Source organism: Salminus brasiliensis, chromosome 14 (genome assembly GCF_030463535.1).
Source record: "Salminus brasiliensis chromosome 14, fSalBra1.hap2, whole genome shotgun sequence".
Lineage (NCBI taxonomy): Eukaryota > Metazoa > Chordata > Actinopteri > Characiformes > Bryconidae > Salminus > Salminus brasiliensis.
In genome coordinates this window covers 9,231,636-9,255,820 of record NC_132891.1, presented here as the reverse complement: position 1 = coordinate 9,255,820, position 24,185 = coordinate 9,231,636, and the positions used below count along the sequence as shown (strand labels likewise).

At 43.9% G+C, this 24,185-nt stretch overlaps 1 protein-coding gene across 7 annotated transcripts in view; it reads left to right on the top strand.

Moving 5' to 3' along the window:
• The window catches only part of camta1a (calmodulin binding transcription activator 1a), a 543,944-nt gene that overhangs the window by 473,161 nt on the left and 46,598 nt on the right, over positions 1-24,185 (top strand). For 6 of the 7 annotated variants that reach the window (XM_072696327.1, XM_072696324.1, XM_072696326.1 and 3 more), the window contains 5 exons: positions 6,913-7,066; positions 15,812-15,952; positions 17,114-19,359; positions 20,330-20,456; positions 22,610-22,744. In XM_072696327.1, the coding sequence (XP_072552428.1) occupies positions 6,913-7,066; positions 15,812-15,952; positions 17,114-19,359; positions 20,330-20,456; positions 22,610-22,744 (2,803 nt within the window). The remainder of the gene's footprint in view (positions 1-6,912; positions 7,067-15,811; positions 15,953-17,113; positions 19,360-20,329; positions 20,457-22,609; positions 22,745-24,185) is intronic. The other variant, XM_072696328.1, reaches the window with a different exon arrangement.

Sequence of the window (24,185 nt, the reverse complement as noted above, 5' to 3'; positions counted from 1 at the left end):
CACTCCACAATTTGGGCGCGTTGTTTTGCTATGAGAGTGGGGAGAGAAAAGGTTAAGTGTGTGTATAAAAAGCACTCTAGAGAGTGAGAGAGAGAGAGAGAGCGAGACAGAGGGAGCAAGAGGAGAAGCAAGCGCTCAACGTCACACGCCTTTTGGCTCCCTGGTGGATTTACAACAGATAACAGATTCATGCTACTGAAGCGCAGCTCCACAGATGACTTGTATTCGGATTGGTTGTAATTCTGCCAAACATGCACTGTAAAACAGGGACAAACATGTCTGCGCTACTGCGATCTAAAAACCGTGTGTGTATGTGTGTTAGGGCTCGTATTACAGCATTGCTTAATCACTGTCAATATTAGCCTCTAATCAGTCACAACACTGACTGTGTGCTGTGAGCAGCTTGACCCTTCACAGATGCTGCTTGATGAGTGTTCTGCCAGTGTTTTGTGGAATCACAGTATGTATATGATCCAAGAAATGTATCAGTCATTAACTGTCACAAATCATATTTAGAAAATTAATGCAAAACACACTGTATATGTCCAAATGTTTGTGGACACCCCTTCTAATTAATGCATTCAGCTACTTTAAGTTGCACCCATTGGAGACACAGATGTGCGTAAGCACACACACCTGTTGTCTAGTCCCTGTAGAGAAGTACTGCCAATAGAATAGGCCTAAAGCCAGGCGTGGGCTAGAGGGGTATCAAGCACCCCAGCATTGAGCTGTTGAGCTGTGTTCTCTCAAATGATGGTTGGTGCTCCATCCAATACTTTTAGGGATGTGTTGGGGTGATGATCATCTAACATCCTGACATCACTAACGCACTGCATCCAGAATTTAGTAGGAAGTCTTTGCTGGACATTAGAGACAGTAACTCCAAAAGGCAGGCCCTTGTTTTCAGAAGAAACAGTTAATAAATAGGTGCCCCAATACTTTTGACCACATAGTGTATATTGTAGAGTTTTTTTAGGACTCTCAAAACAGCCTCACTTCAATATATTCCTGCTGATTTTGAGAGGGCCACTGAAGAGCACTGATTGTCATGTTGATGAAACTTGTGGCATGGTCCATTGTATTACTGGAAGTCCATGGATTCATGCTGTTGGTGCTAAATATCTGTCCGCCTCAGCAGAAGACAAGATTGATCAGACCAGACTATGTTTAACTGTCTACTAGTATAGTGTGGCGCAACAGATAACACCACAACCAGCTAGTGAGCTATTACACCATGTGGGGTTCGATTCCTGGTCGGCGTGACTTTGCTGCGCTACACCAATAAGAGTCCTTGGGCAAGACTCCTAACACTACATTGTCCCTCCTCTGTAATACAAGCAACCTTGTAAGTCGCTCTGGATAAGAACGTCAGCTAAATGCCATAAATGTAAATGTCTTGTTTTGGTAAGCCTCAGCTTTCTGTTCTTGGCTAACAGAATTAGAACCTGACATGGTCTACTGTAGCTCATCTATTCTACAATGCTTTGATTATCTAAGAGTTATTATAGTATTTGTGTCAGCTCCAACCAGATAACCATTCTTAATTGAACAGTTTTGAACATATGGGTGGGTGGGCACTAACCCCGCGGTTTGGAGGCTGGACTCGAGTTTTTACATGCTTCGTAATGGTGCTATATTACAGCCGTCAAGAGAGATTTAAATCATATAGATGTGAAAACAGTGACTTTTACACACTTTTACGTCTCAGTGATCACAAACATGTAAAACACGAAGTTGCTTTTATATATGTAGCAAAAACATCGCAATATGATATTTTGTCCAGTTTGTGTGAATGTGTGAATATGTGTAGGGTGAAGAAAGTGAGTCAGTATGCAGGTATGCTTGAGTGTGTGGGAGGTTATGTGTGTGTGGGCCTGTTTTTAGAGAGGACATCTGTTTGTGCTTTGCCTGTGTGAGTGAATAACCTGTGGGTGATGGTGCAAACATCATTATACATTAGACGTCTTTTGGCTTTTCTGCAAGCCCATGTTTTTTTGTGTTGGAAGGGTACCACTCTTCCCTAGGTTCCCTAACAAAAAGCTTAGGATTTTGAAGAACCTTTAAAGTTTAGCAGCACATTTTGTGAGGTGTTTGCATGGCTAGATTTCAGTATACCCTAACACTCAGCAGGACAGAGTGGTTTTTAACCATGTGTGCTAAAATATCAGATAATAATTCATTGTAATTGACCAACTGGAATTGAAATGAACTAAAATTGACCAAAATACATACAGAATACACAGAACTGGATGAAGGATCAAGCACCTCTGCATAATATAAAGGTTCAGGTTTAATCAAAGCTTCTTCCTGGAGCCATGTATCCAAGCGAAGAACCATAGGAACCAGTAAAACGTTACTTAAACTCTGCAACATTGAGCTCAGCAGTTTAATGCACTACCACTATGGCCCGAGGGTTGTGAGTCCTTGTAGAGAAGCATTGCCAATATAATAAGACTCTCTAGAGCAGATAAACATGAACCTGTTGGCACCCTGCCTAATGTAAAGCGTGGCCTAGAGGGGTTTAAAGCCCAGCATTGAGCTGTGGAGCAGTGGAACTGTGTTCTCTGGAATGATGGTTGGTGTGCCGTCCAATATTTTTGGGATGAGCTGGGGTGGTGGACATGTAACATCCTGACCTCACTAATGTTCTTGCCGCTGAATTCAATCAAATCCTCACAGCAATGCTCCAAAATCTAGTAGAAAACCTTCTTCCCTGGACAGTAGAGACAGTAACTCCAACAAAAGAAGAGTAAACTCTTTTTTAACAGCCTTAATTTTGGACTAAACGATGCATGAGCAGGTGTCTCAATACTTTAGTCAATATAGTATAACCATAACAAAAACATGTCACTGCAGATTGTCATATGCTGCCGTGCATTGTTATGGCTGATTATGTCCATTAATAGAACCTTGTCATGTATTACTGATAATTGCAGCGTCAGATGCTACAAATGTTTGATGTCATGACTTTAGCAAATTAGCATGTGACAAAAAATGGCTATAACATCAAACAGATCATGACAGTTACCAGTCATGGTAGCATGGCACTCTAATATTACTGGACAATGCATGACAGCATATGACATGTTTACGACAAGCGTATGTCAGCGTTATGTAGCAGAGGTCAATTAAAGTGTTACCTTGGGACCTCTTTATTTTATGACCATGTGTCCATGCATTCATATCTCTGTATCATGTCTGTGTCCACTGATGTGTGTAAGTATTCGTGTGTGTGTGCGTGTGTTTGTAGCCATGTGCATGCGTTCTCAGAGGGTTTACCCGCTCCCTTCGCGCTAGTTAAGGATTGAGGGCACTGCCTTGGTGATTAGCACAGCTGGCCATGCCATATGGGGGCATGAACGCAGCAGCAGTAGCAGCAGCAGCAACAGCAGCAGTGGCAGCAGTGCCTGACTGGGCACTTCACTGACCACAAAGCACCCCAGCACAAATGCAACAGAGCAGACTGGCAGCAGCCACAGCCAACTTGTCCGGCACTTACCCGCCGCCATCCACATGAAAGGGAATAGCACACTACTGCCCGCTTTAAAAGGGGGGGAAAAGGCCCTTTTGAAGAGTGAAGAAGGTCCTTTTTGAAGAGATTTCCTCCGGATTTAAATTTTAGATCAAATCTCCTCTCTTTAATCCATTGTAGGTGCTGTTCAAACACCTTGACACTTTCCCTATGAATATCAAGCGCCTTTCGGAAGAGGCGCTCGAGTCGCAAGTGCATGCGGTGAATTAAAGAAATGATTGATACTAAGAACTCCGAGTTCAGCTGTTCAACTTGCGCTGGTGCCCTGATCCTCCCTGTGGTTTGATCCCCGGCTCCTCCCGTCAGTCTGAGGGCATTTTTTGGTGAACGCAGCGTAAGTTAGAAGCCTCCTTGCGATTGCAGTCTGAGCTCTTCTTGAAGGAAGCAGTGAGTGGGCCTCTTTGGCCTCTGCTTGGGTTATCCGTCTGCTTCCACGTTCAGAGAGTGCTAAAAAAGAAAGAAAAAAAAGGTGTATCTGAATGGATTGTATTAGTGGGATGATGAATGGCCTTGAGATTGTTTTTCCCCTGTCTTACAAAGTAATTGCGCATAGAGGCGGTGTGGTTGCCATGGTTTTCGGTGTTGTTAATAGCTGTATCATTGCCTCTCTTTGTGTCTTTGCACAAAGCTCATGTCTCCTTTTCATGCCACGCTAGTAGTGTCAGTAGAGTGTGTAGTATTACAGCTTTACAGCTGTCATGAAAAAATCTCCAAAACTGCAATTTTACAGAAGAAGGAAAACACCATGCAAGTCAATGTAAAAAGATTTTATTCCAAGTCATTTTGGAGCATTTCTATTGATCTATTGTGTCAAAAAAGAAGGTACAAGGTCAAGAACATCAAAAAAGGTCCTAACCTTAAATCATTGACAAACCCTGAACATGAGCACCAGTCATGCATGAATATATATATATATATATATATATATATATATATATATATATATATATATATATATATATATATATATAATGTATATATATAATATATTATATTCTATATATTTGTTTATAAATTATATTATATCATATATATTTATATATAATACTATATATTTTATAATATATATATATATATATATATATATATATATATATATATATATATATCTGTAACATACACTATATTTTCAAATTATGTGGACACCCTTTTTAATGAATGAATTCAGCTACTTTAAGTTGCACTCATTGTCTAGTCCCTGAAGAGAATTATTGCCAATAGAATAGAACTCCCTGGAGCAGACAAACATGTACCTATTAATGCTGCCTAATGCCAGGTGTGGGCTAGGAGGTAAAAAGCCCTCAATTATTGAGCTGTGGAGCAGTGGAACAGTGTTCTCTGGAATGATGGATGACCTCAGTACCGAATGCAATCAAATCCTCACAGCAATGCTCCTCCAAAATCTAGTAGAAAGCCTTCCCTGTCCGGACAGTAGAGACAGTTACTCCAACAAAAGCATAACTCTTTTACTTATCTTTTAAATACCCTTGGGTTCAAAAGAAAAGAAAGAACAAATAAGCAAGTGTCCCAATACTTTTGTCCATAGAGTGTATCTGTAGGCCTAACCCTAAACCTAACCCTTACATTAAGGAGAAATTCGATCAGGCATAATAAGGCATAATTTAATTGTAAATGATAAACAAATGTATTCAGAGTGGTTTGGTGTGAAAATCAATCTTCTAGAGAGACTTATGAAGTCAGGATCGTTTACAGTGGTGGTGATAGGAACCAGGCGTCTTTAGTGTTTAATGTTTCTACATGCTGCTCCACGGAAAGTCATTACATAACATGGTCACTAATACATTTTCTGATGCCCTGATGTATTGTTTTGTGTAAGTTATGTGATATACATAGGGACATTCAGGGTGTTCTAAGGCAAAATACTTGGGGGAGGGGGTGGCTATGCTGAAAACAGAAGTATTTAAAGATTATTAACATTATTATTAACATTTCTGACATTATGAACCATTATTAACATTATTATTAACATTACTGACATTATGAACCATTATTAACACAAACTCACAAGACATTTGCAAGCTCACTGCATATTTGCATAATAAACAAAATGCCTAGATTTGTATTGTACACATTTCGCCCCCTGGTTCCATTCACCACCACCTGTGTCTGTTCTTTTCTGTACAATTAACCAAATCCTGACGTTTGAACCTAAGTGACTGTGTTTACATCGCATGGGTTGTCTATAAAGAACTTTTGAAAGATAGATGGACTTCCCCTTTAACCTCAGTAACCAAATGGGAGTGGGTTTAACCTTTTTAAAAAATGAACCCTTTTTATTTTTTACAGAGTCAGGACTTTTTCCCCTGATATTTATGAGAACATGCACACGTACAAGTGTGTGTGTGTGTGTATGTGTGTGTAGAAGAGCAGTGGGCAGTAGGGATGGTCCAGTCAGTGGCCTCCGCTTAGATTAATGGCGTGAGCTGAGAGGCAGCCCAGCCCAGCAGCGCCTTGATTTATTCACCACTTACCACTGATGAAGCTTCAACCAGCACACACACTCATGTTGGCAGTGAATTTTTCTTTATCAGGGCTTGTATGTGTTCACATGGGTATGCATGCACATATTTCTGTGTGTGGGGGGTTTCTGTCTTTGTAAACTTGTGTGTGTGTGTGTGTGTGTGTGTGTGTGTGTGTGTGTGTGTGTGTGTGTGGGTGTGTGTGTGTGTTTTATATATGGTTAAAGGAGGGTTTGCTCAAGTGTGTGTGTTCTACAAGTGTGGTAATGAGCATAATCGCACTGCCAGGGTTGGACTATTCTTAATGCAGCAGTTTACACTGCCTTATAACAAAGCTATCCACGATTATGGAATGGAAATGATGTCATTAGCAAGGGTTCAATGTGCTTTCAAACTGCAGCTATTACTCATACCTTGTCAATTCAGGACATTTATCTGGCTAAAGCTTACTGCATAGAGGCTTGTTTAAACTAGGAGGATGCGGTGGAGTGTGTCGACCCTGGGTGAAGGTGAATCTGACCTCATTAGAAGAGGGCAAAGGTACTCTGTGCAACATGTGTAGAAACACCAAGACATATACATATGCAAAAATTAGCTTAGCGCTTTTGTCAGAGCTGCTTTGTGTGGGTCTGCTCGCTCTGTAGTGAGTGAGTTTGTGTGCTATTGCGTGTTCGACTGTGTCGCAGCCCCAGCAGTTCTTTACGTGGCAGTGACATCCCATTTGTGCTGCCAAAGCTGGCCTACTCTCTCCACTCACTGCACCAGAATGAGCTCCACTGTACCATCCTAGAATGATCTAACAACCTTACCCCACTCCCTCTCTCTCTTTCTGTGTGTGTGTGTGTGTGTGTGTGTGTGTGTGTTTACACACTTCATCTTCTTCTCTTTGATTTTTCTTAGAACCCAGATATCGTCTTGGTGCACTACCTGAACGTGCCGGCCATAGAAGACTGTGGGAAACCATGCGGGCCCATCCTGTGCTCCATCAATACAGACAAGAAAGAATGGGCCAAGTGGACCAAGGAGGAGCTCATTGGGCAGCTCAAGCCAATGTGTGAGTAGCATCTTAACCTTGCCTATCAGCTACACTGATCAATGGCCCCTCATTGGCCAAACCTCAGGGTTTGAAAAGAGAACCGATTGGTCCTCTGTTTGTTGCTGTCTTCAGTGGTTTTAGATTTAGATTTTAGACAGTAAAGACCTGGCTCTCTCAGTGACTCACTCACTCACTCAAAGGTATCGAAGGGCAATTTCACAGTTTTTTTTTAATTTCTGTATAATTCAACTCTTGAGATAAAAGCAATGTCATTCCAAATGTTTGGTGAACCAGGAGTCACAAAAATATAGTCATTTCTTAACTAAACTAGGTGTCCAAATGTTTGTGGACACCCCTTTTAATGAATGCATTCAGGTATTTGAAGTTGCATTAACCTACTGGCCCCATGCCTAATGCCAGGTTTTCTGGAATGATGGATGGTACTCCATCCAATACTTTTGGGATGAGGTGGGGTGGTGATCATCCAATACCCGGACCTCACTAATGCTCTTGTCGCTGAATGCAGTCAGATCCTCATAGCAATGCTCCACAATCTAGTAGAACGTTTTCCTTAGACAGTAGAGACAGTTACTCCAACAAAACCAGAATAAACTTTTTTAATAGACTTGATTTCAAAAAAGAAACAGCATGTTCAAACAACTATTTCATTAAATTAATCTGATGATTTGAGAGTTTTAGAGGCATTCAACTCTGTGCTCTAGAACAGAGGAACTAGGAATTAGAGGAACTAGAGGAATTATGCCGAAATTCTGAAAAATCTGTGAAATTCCCTTTTAACCAGCTGGATGCTCGCGGTCCCAAATACCCTAGTTTAAGCTTTTGTCAGTACGGGAATGCAGGGTATATTCAATACTGCTGCCAACATGTTCACATGATCAGAGTAACCATACAGTGCTTCAGCTTGGCTCTGGAGATGACTACAGGCAAAAATCCCTCCCACCCCCACCCCCAAGGTGCCATGGAAGAGTGGTGCTTTGCATCAATAACACTGTTTGTCCTGTTTATCAGTGTATGGCATGGCCTACAGCATGTCCTGCAGGTTCGGCGCTGCTCTGCCTCTGTAGTGTTTGCTAGGCAGCTCATGGGTCACTCTCAGCTTGGAGAACATGCCTACAGCCTTAAAGAACACAAGACGTGTGTGATGCATGCCACCCCCAACTTCTCTCACCTCACTTAGCTTGCTGTAGCTTTGTGCCGGGCTCCACTCTCACGCATAGCAGGACAAGAAAGCAATCTGCAGAACCAGCCATATCAAAGCACAGAGCTTGACCTTGACCCTGTAGGCCTCTCAGCAGGTGCCCACTGTGAGATGTCCCTCTGATCCGGGGTCGGTGGACGCCTCTCGCGTCTTTCCTCGGCCGTGGAGAACACACGCTACGCTAGATTCCAGTCAGTCAGTCAGCGGAGGAGGGCAGTGATGTATTGATTGATGCGAGAGTGTAGGAGGAACTGCGTCTGACTCACCAGAAATCCTTCACACATACGCTTCGAAATGCTACCAGAGTCTGCTTATAGTAAACGCACAGAGCTCTCGCGCCGCTACATGCGAATGTTTCGCAAAAAAGCGGGCCGGGTTGTGACACGTGTTTCGTTTCTAATGAGAGGCAAGAATACAAACAACAATGAACCAGGCAGCACACGATCGTGTTTGCCTGGAGTCTTGTAAGGACAAGTCTCGAGAGCTGACGAGATGCATGGAACGTTTGAAGCAGGACATTGCTGTCAATGTAATAAATATATGAATCCGCCTCCTCGCTGTCAGCACTTTTCGGAGGCAGGGAAGGGAGCAGCTGCACGAATGCAGACAAGCCTGCTCCGCATCCTAATCGGCGCCATCCCCTTAAGAGTTTTTGTGGAAATCACTTACGGTACCCCCCTTCCACCACCCCCGGCTCCAGGATTCACAGTGTAAAAGAATGTGTTCATTACACCTGATGCCGAATCTAGATCCTGAGCTTTCGCAGTAAGTAAGTTATTAACTTTTGGAACGGCATGGACAGCAGCGAAAAGGGTGAGATGTCTTCTATGGGCTGTGCTACGCTGAAAGGCTATGCTGAGAGTCCAGTGTCATGGCTACTGGCTTCCATGCTCACCCTTTTTTCAGCATCTCAGTCTCTTGAAGCGCAACAGTACCACCTAGTGGCCATTCTGCGGAAACGCAGCCTCCAGTTACTTTAGATGAGCCAGGCAGATAAATAGTACGGTATACTATATTAGCTATGCATAATTCATGTGTGCATTATACATCAGGCCTACAAACAGAACATGCTCCCTTGAGTGACCCATATCTTACTCAAACAGCTTGCATTCATCAGCAGTACTAGGTAAGTGTTACACAGGAGGGATGGAATATGTATGCATCTCTATGTTTCTCGGCATGAGTGCAGAAGATCTCTGAGTCCTCTGAGAAAGCCCGCTGATGTGTACAGAGATGATAGCCTGAGAAATAGCTGCTTTTTCTTCACATTATCCATGAATGTACGCGTTGGCATCGATATTAGCAACACTAGCAAGTGCAGAGGCTCTGCATTTGCATCATACCTTTGGATACCGCAGTGATACATTGCTGTAACAGTATCTGCTGTGTGGATCAGTCTTCGGATGCCTCAATATAAACGGAGATAGCTGAGGTCGGCTGATGCGGCTGGGTTTAAGTTATGAAGCACTTGCTATTCCAGCAAAGGAACTGATGAATTTTTTACTATGCGTTCATAGCCATCCAATTATCCAATAATTACCCATCGCTGAATAAGCAATAAATTATTTGAACATTCATTATTTTGGCTACGTTCTCAGCTGCCGACCCTTTTAGCTCCAAAATGAACACAAAAGCATGCCTAATGAGGCCTAAGCTGAGGCCAGGCCCTGAGGAGGAGGGCTGCAGTCTGAGTAGGAGTGGCGTGGAGGGGTCAGACGAGAGGTCAGGGCAGGTCAGCTCTGTCCGGTCACGCCACAGCAGTGGAGCAGAGCAGGCCAGCGTGACTCACTCCATCCAGCTAACATAATGAACAAACCCGCAGGCCAAGTGGGCCTCTTGCCGCATGAGCAGCTCATCAAAGGGCACTCACGTTAACACACACAAATGTACACATGCACACAAATATACACTTTTTTGGTAACCCCCCCACACACACACACCGCCCTGAATTTCACACACATTGTACATTCCAACAAGTTATGTGGTATTAATCAAGCAGTTCAGCATTTCTAGTTTTCATGTGAAGTGAATTCATCAAGTGAATGTTAGAATGGACTGGACAACACAAGTGACCCTAGTGACTTTGAACGTGGCATCACAGTTGGCACTGCACATGCCAGTTCTAGCTTCTCCCAAACGGCTGCCATCCTGGGTTTTTCACGCACAACAGTTTCAAGGGTCTCCTGAGAACAGTGCAGAAAGGAAAAACTAAGAGCAGAAAGGAAAACAGCTTGTGGATCACTGGGGTCAAAGGAGAATGGCAAGAATCATGAAAGCAAACAGATGGGCCACAAGCTGGTAAATCACATCTGAATTTGATGATGGTGTTCAGAATGTCATCTCAGAATTCACCGCTCATGGACTACAGCAGCCAAAGACCACGTCGGGTGCCAGTGATATCAGCGAATAATAAGTAAGCATATCTCCAGTGGGCACAGAAACATCAGAATTGGACTACTAGTGGGGCTCAGAGTGGTCCAGCGACCACCATGACGAATAACCAGTTCGAATAACGGGTCATGATGCCTGCCATCAGCAGCCAGAGCCCGAGAGAGCACAATTAGTCTTGCATTCTCCAGGTGGGTAGATGACTTGCCCTTTCTTTCCATATAAACTTATTAGCACAAGCATCTGCTAGCTGATGCATCAGAGCATGGGTCACCGAGTGCGTTGGTTGCAGGTGACGTTGCATCAGCAGCAGTTGGAAAAGAGGCAGTGACTGGTTGCGCATGTGTCAATCCTCACACTCCCAGTGTCAGGAGCATTACATGTGATAGGGGGAGAGTACTAACGAGTGGGTCAGGTAATTGACTAATCAGTGTATGCAGTGTCCAGTACCTACCAAAAGTGCTCCAAGAAAGGATAACTAGTGACCTGGCAGAGTTATGGGCACCTAAAGCTCATTGATGCAATTCATGGAGGTCCCAGCTCACAACTTACAGGACCTAAATGATCTGCTGCTAACGTCTATTTGCAGGATACCACTGCATGCCGTCAGAGGTCTTGTGGAGTCCATGCCTCGAATGTGGAGTTTCTAAGTTAAAATCAACCTCTGCAAATACAGCGACATCAGGGCAGCCCTTCCACATCCATGCTCAGCAGGCTCTGAGATGCGTAATGAGATTTATATACCCTGAAGATAGTCAGTGACGCAAACCACAAATAGGCTGTGATTGAAGCCACCAGTCTGTCTGTGTGCTTGTGAAGTTCTGTGAGTGGGTAGGCCTAGCTGAAGGGGGGCAAAGCAGAATCTTTTGGCCTGAGCTGTCACCTCTTCTTACTTCAACATGATGCTGAGTGAGAGGGAGAGCAATGCTCAGGCTATACATCACTGTCCATCGCCCTGAAGCAGCAGAGATGAAACCTACCCCGTGTGTGTTTGTCTGTGTGTGTATGATGCAGTGTGCACACAGGTGCACCACGGTCGAGATGTGTTTCATATTATGAGCCTTATTGCTCAGTTCTGATATTTTCGCTCAAATCTAATCTTTCTGACTTGACACTTCACATTCACGTTGTGAGTGATCTATATCGGTCATTAGTGTGAGCGTGCGGTCACCCAGAACAGACCCATATGCACACGGTTTGTCATTATTTTAGCACTGGATGATGATAACAGTGATACCACTCAAGGCTTCTAATTCATTCTAGACCATTCTCAAGTGTAGAGATGTGTATCCAATGTAAGAATACATCAAAGTAGTGTTAATATGATTTGAACATATTCAATATTCACTTCTCACAGCATGTCCATACAGGGAACAGGTAGAAGCACATATGAAAGTAGCTGTGATACGATAACAGGGTTATGGGTTCGATTCCCGGGCTCGGCAAGTTGCCACTGTTGGGTCCTTGAGCAAGGCCCTTTACCCTCTCTGCTCCCCGGGCGCTGGAGTTGGCTGCCCACCGCTCTGGGTGTGTGTGTGTACTCACTGCCCCTAACACATGTGTGTGTGTGTGTGAGTGTGTGTTCACTACCAGATGGGTTAAATGCGGAGGACACATTTCGCTGTACAGTGTACAGTGACAAATACGTGCACCTTTACCTTTACCTTTATTTGAAAAGATCAGATTTTTATGTTCACATAAAGACCACATAAAGTGGATCTAATCTGATTTTAAAAAAAAGTCTGATGTTTGTGTTCACACAAACGTATATGTATTCGAGGTCGGAGCACTAATGGAACTCTAATCTAATTTAAAATGATCTGATTCATTTGATCTGAGTCATGTAGCCATGACTATGTGGTGTTATGAAATGTACTTTGGGAGGAAGTACATGCGTAAAGCACCCTCACCCAGTCTAACGTCCTATAACGTCCCATGACAAGTTATCACAACCCTCCAGAACCCGTCACCTCCATTTAACTCCAGCTATCAGAGAGGGGGTACTAGCTTCCTACCGCATACAGAAGCCACCTGAACTCCAGCCCAAAGTTCTCTGGCCTCTCTTCAGTCTCCTCCCAATTCATTACTTACTAATGGCACGGTCCAAATACAGGAACACATACTGTCTGAAACTGACTCTAATTTGATATAAATTTCCCACATAATTCCCATCTAATTAGAGTATGACTACATGCTACATACATACATATTGAATGTCAGAGCACTAATTAACGGAGCGCTAATCGGTTTTATAAATGTCAGATTTTTTGTATTCACACAGCAGGGCCTCATAAACTGATTTCTTCTGAGTCTGATGTTGGTGTTCACACAGCATGAAAAAACTGGATTTTGTGTTCGCACTGTACGACCATAAAACTTGAATTTGAATTAGACACACTTCTGGAAGAAGCTGTAATCTAATTTGATATGATCTGATTGTTGGTATTCACACAGTACGATCATGTAAAGGATATATATTGGATAGAGTACCATATATAAAAGTTTTTTTTTTGTTATCTGATTTTTGTGTTCACACAACATAACCTTGTAAGAAGGCTCTATTCTGATTGGAAAATATCAGTTTTTTTAAATGATATTCTACCGTTGTTGAAAGTTTTTGACTTTCATATTGTAGATTTTAAGCCCATATTTAGGTCCTTTAGATATAAAGTATATAAAGAAATGGTGTGCATTCACCATGGGTTGGGGGGTCCCTACGGAGGGCTATTCAGACACCACTGAAGCTAAGTGATGCACTGTGATTGCACCATCAGAACACCATCTGAATGTCTCCTACTTCAGAAACCACACTGCTGATGTCATTCCACCTCCACATTGGTATGCGTGTAAACTCGAGCACTCTCTCATGTGAGGTGCCTTGGTGCTGCCTCCTGCTTCGCTTTTGCCCCTCGCTCCATTCGATTGATTTGTTTGCAAGCCCATGGCAGAGTGGGTGTAATGTGTTATGGCATGTTGCAGGGTTTCTCTGGCCAAGAGTGGAGCGTTGGAGCTCGCTGGATCTCAGCCACCTGCTGTGTGTGTGACAGCTGTTGTGTTCTCTCTTCCTGCCTGTTCATATGGCTCATGAGTTCCAGCAGCATGCTTTTATCTCTTCGTTTCTGTACGTTCTCCTCCTCCTCGTCTCCTTTAGCCTCTCTTCGCTATGCTCCCTCCTCCCGAATACTTCTCTCTGATTCCAGCCTGTTTTATAGGCGAGGAGTCAAAACAGGCTGAGCTCACATTAAGGCCGCCTTGATGCCCGACATTCTAAATGCGCTCTACTCTGCTTCTGCTCCAGAAATATCACTCCTTTCGGGGAGCGAGAGTGGGGCGTGGCACTCATGTTGGCAGGCCTGGTGAGAGTGCAAGCTTGGATATTAGCAGCAGCCCTGGCTGGGGAGCCACTTAAGGGAGGAGAGAGGAGAAGAGCAGTGTGTGCTGTTCTGTACTCATCTATCTTTTACCTTTGTTATGGCACCAGATTACAGCTTGAGGGAGTAGGATAAAGCAGTGCGTTCTGATGCTTTGTGAACTCATCAGTTACTCAAATCAGGTTCCTAAGAGTATCACTAGACAGTGGGTTTTCTGACACTAGACCGAGCTCTCATTGGTCCATCTCAATAGATGCTGTTTAAAAAGTTTGAAATCAATGTAATCAATAAAATGCATTGAAAATGAGTCTGATATGGTCATCCTGTGCATCTTTGGGCCTCAAATAATTAGTTGGATTACAGGTCAGAAAAAACAGAAATAAGAAGTTCTAGATGTGTTGAGATTGATTATTAGAGCTGTGGATGGTTCTAAACCAACTCAGAGCCCATAAGAACAGCAAGAATTAAGATACAAAACTGATGTTCACAAAAGTTTACAAAAGTACTAATCAAATCGCAGGGCAGAAAACTATTCTATAATTGCCTTATTTTATTTATCATATTATCATTTGTTATTTTTCCCAAAGTACTGCATTATCATAGTGGACATATTATAAAAACGTACCTTTTCGGTGCTTCTGCAAGTACATTTTGTGGGCTGGAGTGCCCACCAGCCCACAAACAGTCAAATAGGACTATCCAGTCAGTTTTTTAGGGACTGCGTAAATAAAATACAGAGCATTTAACATGATATTTAGATCCAACTCAGCTTCCTATATCACAAGATAATAGGATACCTCCCCCATTTCAGTACCTCCACCCCTTTACCTTTGTGGAGGCAGAGTTTCTAAAGGCAACCATGGGTCAAAATCTCAGGTCATGGGGTGTGTTTTCTTTTATGGGGCAATATTGAAAATCTGCCAATGTACTTCATTAAGAGTGCATATCAATAGGTGTATATAAACCCTGATTTGAGTAGCTGAAAACCTAAAGATAATGCAGACTATAGCAGAGAGAAATGTGATCTCAAGGTTGAGTAAATGTGAGTTAGCTAGTGCAAACAGGGACAAATGAGAATACACTTAGGAGTAAAGAATTAATGCAGTGGGTGAGTTGAGCAGCGGCTCATTATCATTTAAAGGTACAGGTACGGTGTGAGAAGGGTACCGTGGTGCTGGACCTTTGAGGTTTACTTATCAAAGCATGCTACAGACATTTTACTCAAACCTCAGGGAACCTCAGGTGTTAACTTGTGGAAAATGGGTTAATAGCAACAACACAATCTATAGCGGGACTCAGAAACCTGAAACATGTGGTAATCCAGGACATATTATAGGAAGGATATAAATGTTAAATATGCCATATAAGCACCATAACATTAGAAGACTCTGGACAAAAAAGAAAACTAGTAAACATGGGAACTAATGCTGCCACTCGGGCAGTGTTTACGTGATGTCATATCACAACCAGTCAGTGAAGTCATGGCTGTTGAATTCCACCATTTCATTGTTTTTTCCTACTAGGAAGTTGGATATTATCTGAGATGCAGCACAAGAAACCAAGAGAACACCACTTTCAAACATTTCACAAAGAACAGAGACAGAACTAAAACTATACGTTTGCAAAGTACATAGTCTCAACATAGGCTTAATGTGGTTAGTGGACAACTGCCAGTTGAGAAAGTAAGGTCAGACTGGCTGTGTGTGTATGACCTGGGTGGGGTGGTAGGCTTGGCTGGTGGGCTGTGCAGCGGCTGACAACTGTGTCTCCTCTCTCCCTCGGCAGTTCATGGCATCAAGTGGACTTGCAGCAATGGGAACAGCAGCTCTGGTTTCTCAGTGGAGCAGCTGGTGCAGCAGATTCTGGACAGCCACCAGACCAAGCCCCCTCCCCGGACTCACAACTGCCTCTGCACAGGCACGCTGGGTAAGGGACAGCAGGGAGAGTCAGAAACAGGCAGAGATAGAGAACCAGGTAGAGGCAGAGGGGTGGGATGATATAGCACACTTAGGACAGAGACAGGCTGCAGGTCTGGATGTATGCAGGCTGTCGTAATGTGTTTTCCAGGTCGTTTTTGACAGTTTTTCAGGCCACTAAAAAAATTATCTATCAGATGATAGTAAACTCATCTTTTATTTCTGTAAAAATATTTCAGATATTGAAGTAATCTAATAAAACAAGACTAAAATAAGGAATGTCTCTGGACAAAATGGCATAAAACAGGTAAAACCAGCTAGAAGTGAGTTGAATAAATGTATAATATTCTTTAAACAGTTTGAAAAATGAGAAAATGTGAATGTGTTCTCTACATTGAAGAGATATACTTGTATTTTAGGTTTACAAAATGTTCAATAATGATTTCACCACTAGGGGGCCATATTCCCAAGAAATACTGGTGTAGTTTTTCATACACTTTATGTTCAAAAGTTTGTGGATACCCCTTTTAATAAATGCATTCACACACACACACGCAGCTTGTCCTTGTAGAGAAGCACTCTCAAAAGAAATGAATAGGATAAACATGAACCTAATGGCACCATGCCTAATGCCAGGCGTGGGCTAGAGGGGTATAAAGCCCCCAGCATTGAACCGTGAAATGATGGTGCTCCATCCAATACTTTTGGGATGAGTTGGGGAGTTGGGGATGGGGTGGGGAGGTGATCATTCAACATCTTGACCTCCCTAACACTCTTGTCACCTAATTCAATCAAATCCTCGCAGCAGTGCTCCACAGTCTAGTAGAAGGCCTTCTCTGGACAGTAGATACAAGTCACTACAACAAAAGCAGAATCAGCTCTGTGATTGTGGAACACCCTTGATTGCAGAAACAGTGAATGAGCAGGTGTCCCTATACTTTTGACCTTATAGTGTATTTCTCAAAACTTTCTCAAATCCATAATTTAGTGAATACTGATGTAAATTCACATCACTCACATGTTCACAACATAGCTGCTGCACATGTTGTAGCGTGATCCTTGTGCAAAGTTTGAAGAATGTAATTAAAATATCTCATTCTCAGCTGTGATGGAACTTTCTGGGTGGTTGCACCAGAACTGATGTCCTGTTTGTTTTCCATGTTTCAATCAGGTGCTGGCAGCAGCGTGCACCATAAATGTAACAGCGCCAAACACCGCATCATCTCTCCTAAAGTGGACCCGCGCTCGGGTGGCTATGGCAGCGGCCACTCCGAGCTGCAGAACAGCGACGTGTCCGAAGGCAAAACAGAGCACAGCCATGGCAGCAGCAAGGCCGGCACAGGTGCGGCAGGAGGAGGGGGTGTGGCACGGGAAAAACGCAACGGAAAAGTGCACAAGCCTGTCCTGCTGCACCAGAACAGCACAGAAGTGTCATCTACTAACCAGGTGGAAGTGCCAGACACCACCCAGAACTCCCCTGTGTCCATCAGCAGCGGCCTCAACTCCGACCCGGACATGGCTGACAGCCCGGCCGTCACTGGCATGGGTCATGTGGCCTCAGTCATGAGCGGACTGTCCCAGAGCGTCTTCATGTCGGAGGTGACAGGGGACCCAGTGTACAGCATGTCCCCCACTGGAGGCCCCAATGCCCACATCATGGGTCCAGACGCAACCTCCCATGGACTGGTCCTGGCCGTCACCTCGGATAGTCACAAATTTGCCTTCCCTGGGAGTGGGAGTGCAGACACAGGTGGGCCAGGGGCTACAGATAGCCTCTCCATGCTGTCTGCAGCCGGTGTCTCTGAAGAACTCGTTCTGTCCAGCAGCCTGGACTCAAGCAGCATCAAGCTACCAGAAACCACAATGAACTTTGACCCAGACTGCTTCCTGAACAACCCTAAGCAAGGCCAGACCTACGGCGGCAATGGGCTGAAGCAGGAGAACGGCTCGACTGGCGCCTCTTCCTCTACTGTGGCCAGCACCAACGGCCTGCAGCACTCTCCTCCCATGTCCGACTCCAGCTTCGGCTTCAGCTCCACCCTGATCAAAAACATCAAGACTGAAGACACCTCTTTTGAGCAGCAGCTAGCCAAAGAAAGTGGCTACCAAGTGGGGGCAGTAGTCAGCTGCAGCGTTTCCAGTGGCTCTGCCTCTCAGAACTCCCTTACCCTGACCCCTGCAAGCACCCTATTGCCCTCTGGCGGTGGGCTAAGCCCCAGCACCACACTAGAACAGATGGATTTTAGCGCCATTGACTCTAAGCCAGACTTCTCTTCTAGTACATCTGTAAGTTACGACCAGGCAATGAACAACGCACACCTGGCCCACCAGAGTCACTCTCCCAGCTTCTTCCTCCAGGAACCACCACAGTCAGCCCAGAACCAGCAGGGCAGGCCAAACTCAAGCCAGAAGAGCCACCTGCTGGAGCACAATTCCCATGACAGGGCTTACATGGGCCTGCAAGTGGTCAAGACTGACTCACCAGGCAGCAACGGACACCTCCACCACCATCATGGACACCAGAACCAGCACAGGCCCAACTGCAATGGAAGCTCACCTGTTGAACAGAGCTCAGGGCAGGCCGGCTCTCTCCAGCTGCTGCAGTATCCAGGCGGTTACCCCAGTCTTGGGCCAGAGCATGAGGAGGTGGTGGGCCATGATCAGCCTACCAATGCAGGCTCGGTCCAGGCTGCTGGTGCTGAAACCAGGGCAGATGGCTTGCTCAAAACTGGGGATCACTTACAGTCCTGTGCAGGGGGAAATGCAGAGGGAGCATCAGATCATTACCTACAGCCAAACTCTGAGAATGGAGCAGCAGGGAGCGAGTCGGTGGGACTTAGCAATGGAAATTCCAGCGACAACACCAACAGCAATGGTCAGCAGCAGCTACAGCCTCTGCTCCAGGGGGCCGGGTTGGTACAGGGCCTTTATAACGCAGTGGGGAGCCACCAGGCAAGCGGGGGTGGAGGCACAGGCATGGAGATCAGCCTGGACCACTTTGACATCTCCTTCGGCAACCAGTTCTCTGACCTCATCAACGACTTCATCTCTGTGGATGGTGGGGCCACAGCTGTGGGGCCCAGCGGGACACTGTACGCCCACCAGCTAGTGGCCCCACATGGGTCAGATGGGCAGCCAGGGTCAGGAGGTGGCCAACAGCAGAGCCAGGAGGATGGGGCCAACAGAGCGACAGGATACAACACCTCCGAGCTGTGCCTCCAGCCCTGCTGCAGCCCCCAGTCTCTAGGCGGAGGAACAACTGGTGCAGGAGGATCAGGGGAGGCAGGGTCACTCTCTTACATGCATGTAGCTGACGTGGTGTCAGCAGCTGTGGCACACGGCACTCTGGGTATGCTGCAGGCCACAGGGAGGCTCTTCATGGTGACTGACTACTCCCCAGAGTGGTCCTACCCAGAGGTAAGTTTGTTTAACTGTACACCTGACTACACTCTTGGGAATAGATGAATAGATGGATGGATGGATACCAAAGACGTTCAAAGAGTAGTGGTGCTCTAGGACCAGGACTAAAAACCACTGTTCTAAATTCTTGAAAATGATCCCTGTTCTGCTGCGGTTGCAGTGTACAACCACAAGAGGGCAGCATTCTATCACAAACATTAGATCCATGCTCTGTGATTCCATTATACTCATTTTCCACAAGATGGCAGCAAAACATTTCAAATCCTTGATTTACTTCTCCATCAATTTAGTGTACAAAGTGATGTGGATTATTGGAGAATTGCTGTAAGGGTTTGATTGCAGTCAGAGACAAGAATTGTAGTATGGTCACAATGTAGAATGACCACCATCTCACCTCATCCCCAGCTCATCCCAGCTCATCCCATTATTGGATGGAGCACCGTCCATCACTCCAGAGAACACAGTTCTCATCCACAGGCTTTATACCCCTGTAGCCCAAGCCTGGCATTAGGCACGGTGCCAATAGGTTCAAGTTTATCTGCTTCAGAGAGTCCTGTTCTACTGGCAGTACTTCTCTACAGAAACTACACAAGCTGTGTGTGTGTGCATTTGCACCTTTGGGTCAGCAATGGGTGCAACTTATAGAAGCTGAAAGCAATCATTAGATAGGGTGTCCACAAACATGTTGGGAAATATATGTTAACAATTACAACTGATTCGGGGTGGGCTGTTCCAGGCTAGGCTAGCTGTCTGGACGGGTTGAGCACTGCAGGGGTTCCCAGTGGTAGTGAGATATATGGGTAATGTAGTGAGAGAACATTGCTGAACAGCAGCATGAAATGGATATCAATTCTGAATTCTGTTAAACCAGTGAGGTCAAGGGATATGATGCTGAAGATAATGTATTAAATGCTAGCTGTAGGCTGGAAAGCCCCTTTAAGCAGGTCTGTCCATGTGTGCCTTGCAGGGTGGGGTGAAGGTGCTGATCACTGGTCCATGGCAGGAGGCAAGTAGTCATTACAGCTGCCTGTTTGATCAGATTTCTGTCCCGGCCTCCCTCATCCAGCCTGGAGTACTGCGCTGCTACTGCCCTGGTAGGTTCTCTCTTACACAAAGTCAAATAAAACATCACACCAGGTTTAACATCTTAAATGCCAGGCTTATTATTCAGGTATTGGTCTTATATGCTTAATGTTCAGTATGAATTATGACATAACGAATATGTAGATGTACATGGCAGACCTTTCCTGGACCACCCAAATGTCCCTCACCCTTTAATTGTTTAATCTTTCAAGATTTCAATCACCATTCAAGCAATCACAGCATTTTTAATAATTTTAAGGCCTGGACTCTGGGGTGGTCACTTCATAGTTCTGAGAACATCAGCAGCTTCAGCTTCAGGTTAACGTGGTCAGATGTTCTTCTGTTTTAGTAAGTAAGTAAGCACACATAGAACTTGATGTTCCCCTCTCTCTCTCAAAGATGAAAGCTTTAGGCTATTTTGTATCCGAAGGGCAGTTTTGTGGTCTCTACCAGGTCCTTCAAAGTTTCCTCTGCAGCTTTTATTCAGTTTTTAAACTCTAGTTTTGGAAACTCCTGTTTTTCCACTTGATTCTCCTTTGACTTTCTCCTTCCGTATTTAGGCGACGTATCTTAGATACAATCTTCTCAGAAACATCTCCTGAAACTGAATAACCTATTCACTGTTTTGAAGGGACATTAAATTAATACAGGGAGGTTTCTGACTTTAACACAGGGCTAGATAGTTCTGAGAGTGAGAAATTAAAGTGTGCACTGCAAAAACATGATATCTTAGCAAGTGAAATTCACCTAGATTTTATGCATCAATCTCTACATTGTTGTAAGAATACTATAAGATTATGAGACTATGAGATTTGTACTTGTTTTATGCAGAGGTAGGAAGTAATGAAGTATATGCTTTAAGCTATTGTTTTGTTACTGTACATAGATTTTTGAAGTATCTGTAATTGTCTGTTTCTGTCACTTAATACTGTACCCCTACTTCCTACATTTTACAAGCCAAATCTGCACTTTTTCAAAACAGGCTCATTACTTAAGAAAATGTATTTAACTATTTCTGAAACCTCTTTTTCTAATCAGGCAGCTAATCGCATGTGCTGCTGTTAGTAAATCTAAATCTGTGAAATCTTCAGTGTAACTCTTGAACTATTTGAAATTGTTTAATTGTTTAATGTGATGTACTGCACTGACCAATAACCTCCAACTGCTACACTTACACAGCCTATAAATGTCTTACATACAGTGGATAAGTGAATTTGTTAAAATGAAGATCTGACTGAAAAGACTGAAACAGGCTCTTATTAGTGTTAATCACATGTTCAGAGTATCAGAGCTGAGCACCGTATATCACCACATTTATCATCTGTGAACTGAATATGAAGCAGGTGAACTGTATTTAAACAACGTTAGTTTTAGCTTTGCTGGGCAGAATAACAGAAATTGAAATGTTGTTTGCAACATTTCCATTATTTACACTCGTTGTGTTCATCTACAGCTCAAAAAATCAATTTGAAGGCCATTTTAAATAAATACCTTTTTCACTTTTTTACCTTTTGTACTTTTACTAGAGTAAAATATGTAAAACACACTTTTCTTAAAAAAATCTTACTGGAATATTTGTACTTTTACTTAAGTATGGGACTTGGAACCTCTGCCACGTCTGGTTTTATGTAACTATATTTATATATCAAACATTATTTTTTGACAACAGCTATTAGCAACATTAAATAGAACATTTGGCACATAAAAGAACCTAAAACAAATCAAAATGAGTTAGAAATAAGCCAGTTCATCCTCTTAATGTAATCTCACAATAAGAAATATTAGACATTAGGCTACATTTAGGAGGATTTCACTTGCCATCATTTTTGCAATGTAGACCCAGATCCTTCACACTGAAGCTTAAGAGATGCAGTAATGATTTAATTGCCCTTCTGTTTATTGAAAGTCCCTTTTTTATCTACATCACTGAAAAGTAATGGCTTAACTTTTTTCTTTTCTTCAAACATATCAAAAGCTGCTGTTCACATAGCATTCCCCCAGTGGCTTGTCTTTTAATTGAGCAGAGTTCCTGCAGCCTCGAGGGCCTGCCTCTGTCAAACCAAGCATGAGAACTGCTGTCTGAACTCTCATGGGCGCTGATGCGATTTTCTGTGGCTGCTGCTCGAATAACTAATGCACGTTTTTCCTCTCTGTCGCTCTGCAGCTCATGACACAGGGCTGGTGACTCTGCAGGTCGCAGTCAGTAATCAGATCATCTCTAACTCGGTGGTGTTTGAGTACAAGGCCCGCGCACTGCCCTCACTGCCCTCGTCTCAGCACGACTGGCTCTCTCTGGACGGTAGGGCCACTTTTTTCTCACTACTGCTGCTTGGTGCTTCTGGCTTGCTCTTACTCTCTGCAGTAAATGTCTGTAGGTGTTTATTGGGGCAGCTGGTCCCAAAGTGACTGGTCCCTCTGGAATGGAAAAATATGAGTTCACAGATAACTAGTTTAAGATCATTAAATGAAGAGTGACTAACAGATTAATGGAGCGATGGATTATGATCAGGAGCATTGGTCTGATGGTACAGTCATTTTAACTGGTATCATTTCTATAGTGTTAACATCAGATATTGCTCATTTTAATATATTCCACTGGGTAACCTCCTTAGCATTTATATATGCTGTTTTAATGGGACACATGAACTAATGGGGGTGTAAGAGTTCCTTAAGCTCGTTATATAATTGTGATATCTTTGCCTGGGGCTTTTCTAATTACCCCACATTTATATTGACTGATTAAATCTGTGTTGAAGAGACACAGAGAGAGTGTGATGTTGGAAAGTTCATATTCTGCATTGGCAACCTCAGACGAGGTCAATGTAGCGCCTGTCCTCAGGGACCGACCTCTAGAGGGTGACAAAATGCAGTTTTTGGAATGCCGTACCTTCAAACCAATAGCTTTACATTTACATTACATTTAAAGCATTTATTTAGCAGACGTTCTTCTCCAGAGCGACTTACAGTGCTTCACTGTTTACTTAGAAAATATCCATAGCTAGTTTGTACAGACTAGGAGGCACTACACTTCACCCAAGTTCTCTTGGAAGAGGTGGGTCTTCAGTCTGCGTTTGAACAGCGAGCGACTCTGCCGTTCAGGCACCCACGAGAAGTTCGTTCCGCCACTTTGGTGCCAGGACAGAAAAAAGCCTGGATGCTTGTCTTCCGTGGATCTTAAAGGATGGCGGGTCAAGCCGAGCCATACTTGAAGCTTGAAGAGCTCTCTGTACAGATCAGCTTTTGACCATTGTTGGAGTATGGAGGGTCTGGTCCACTCTTGGCTTTGTAGGCCAGCGTCAGGGTTTTCAATCTGATGCGGGCAGCAACTACAGGAAGCCAGTGAGGAGAACGCAGCAGAGGAGATACATGGCTGAACTTAGAAACATTAAAGACACTTTATTAGGTGTCAGGGGTTTACTGTTGAAAGCTCAGCCCAAATCAATGACATTTTTTCCTACAAGGAGAAGCTAAATAAGTGTGTTACCTCAGTCTGTGAATATGTCTCTGATTACAAGCCCTAAGTACATTTAAGATGGTGTTGATGGTGTGCCCTATGTCCTTTAATCTGGCTTAGGCCTTGAGTGCCAGAGACAGCGTGTGCAAAAAGCTGATTTATACGGAAAGGTTAAAGGTATTAGGGTCAAAAGCGGAAGAGCTTTTCTTATCTTGATGGGTCTTGTGTAACACAAGAGATTGCAGCTCAAGGTCGACTGCTTTTACACTTAACCTTAGAGCTGCAC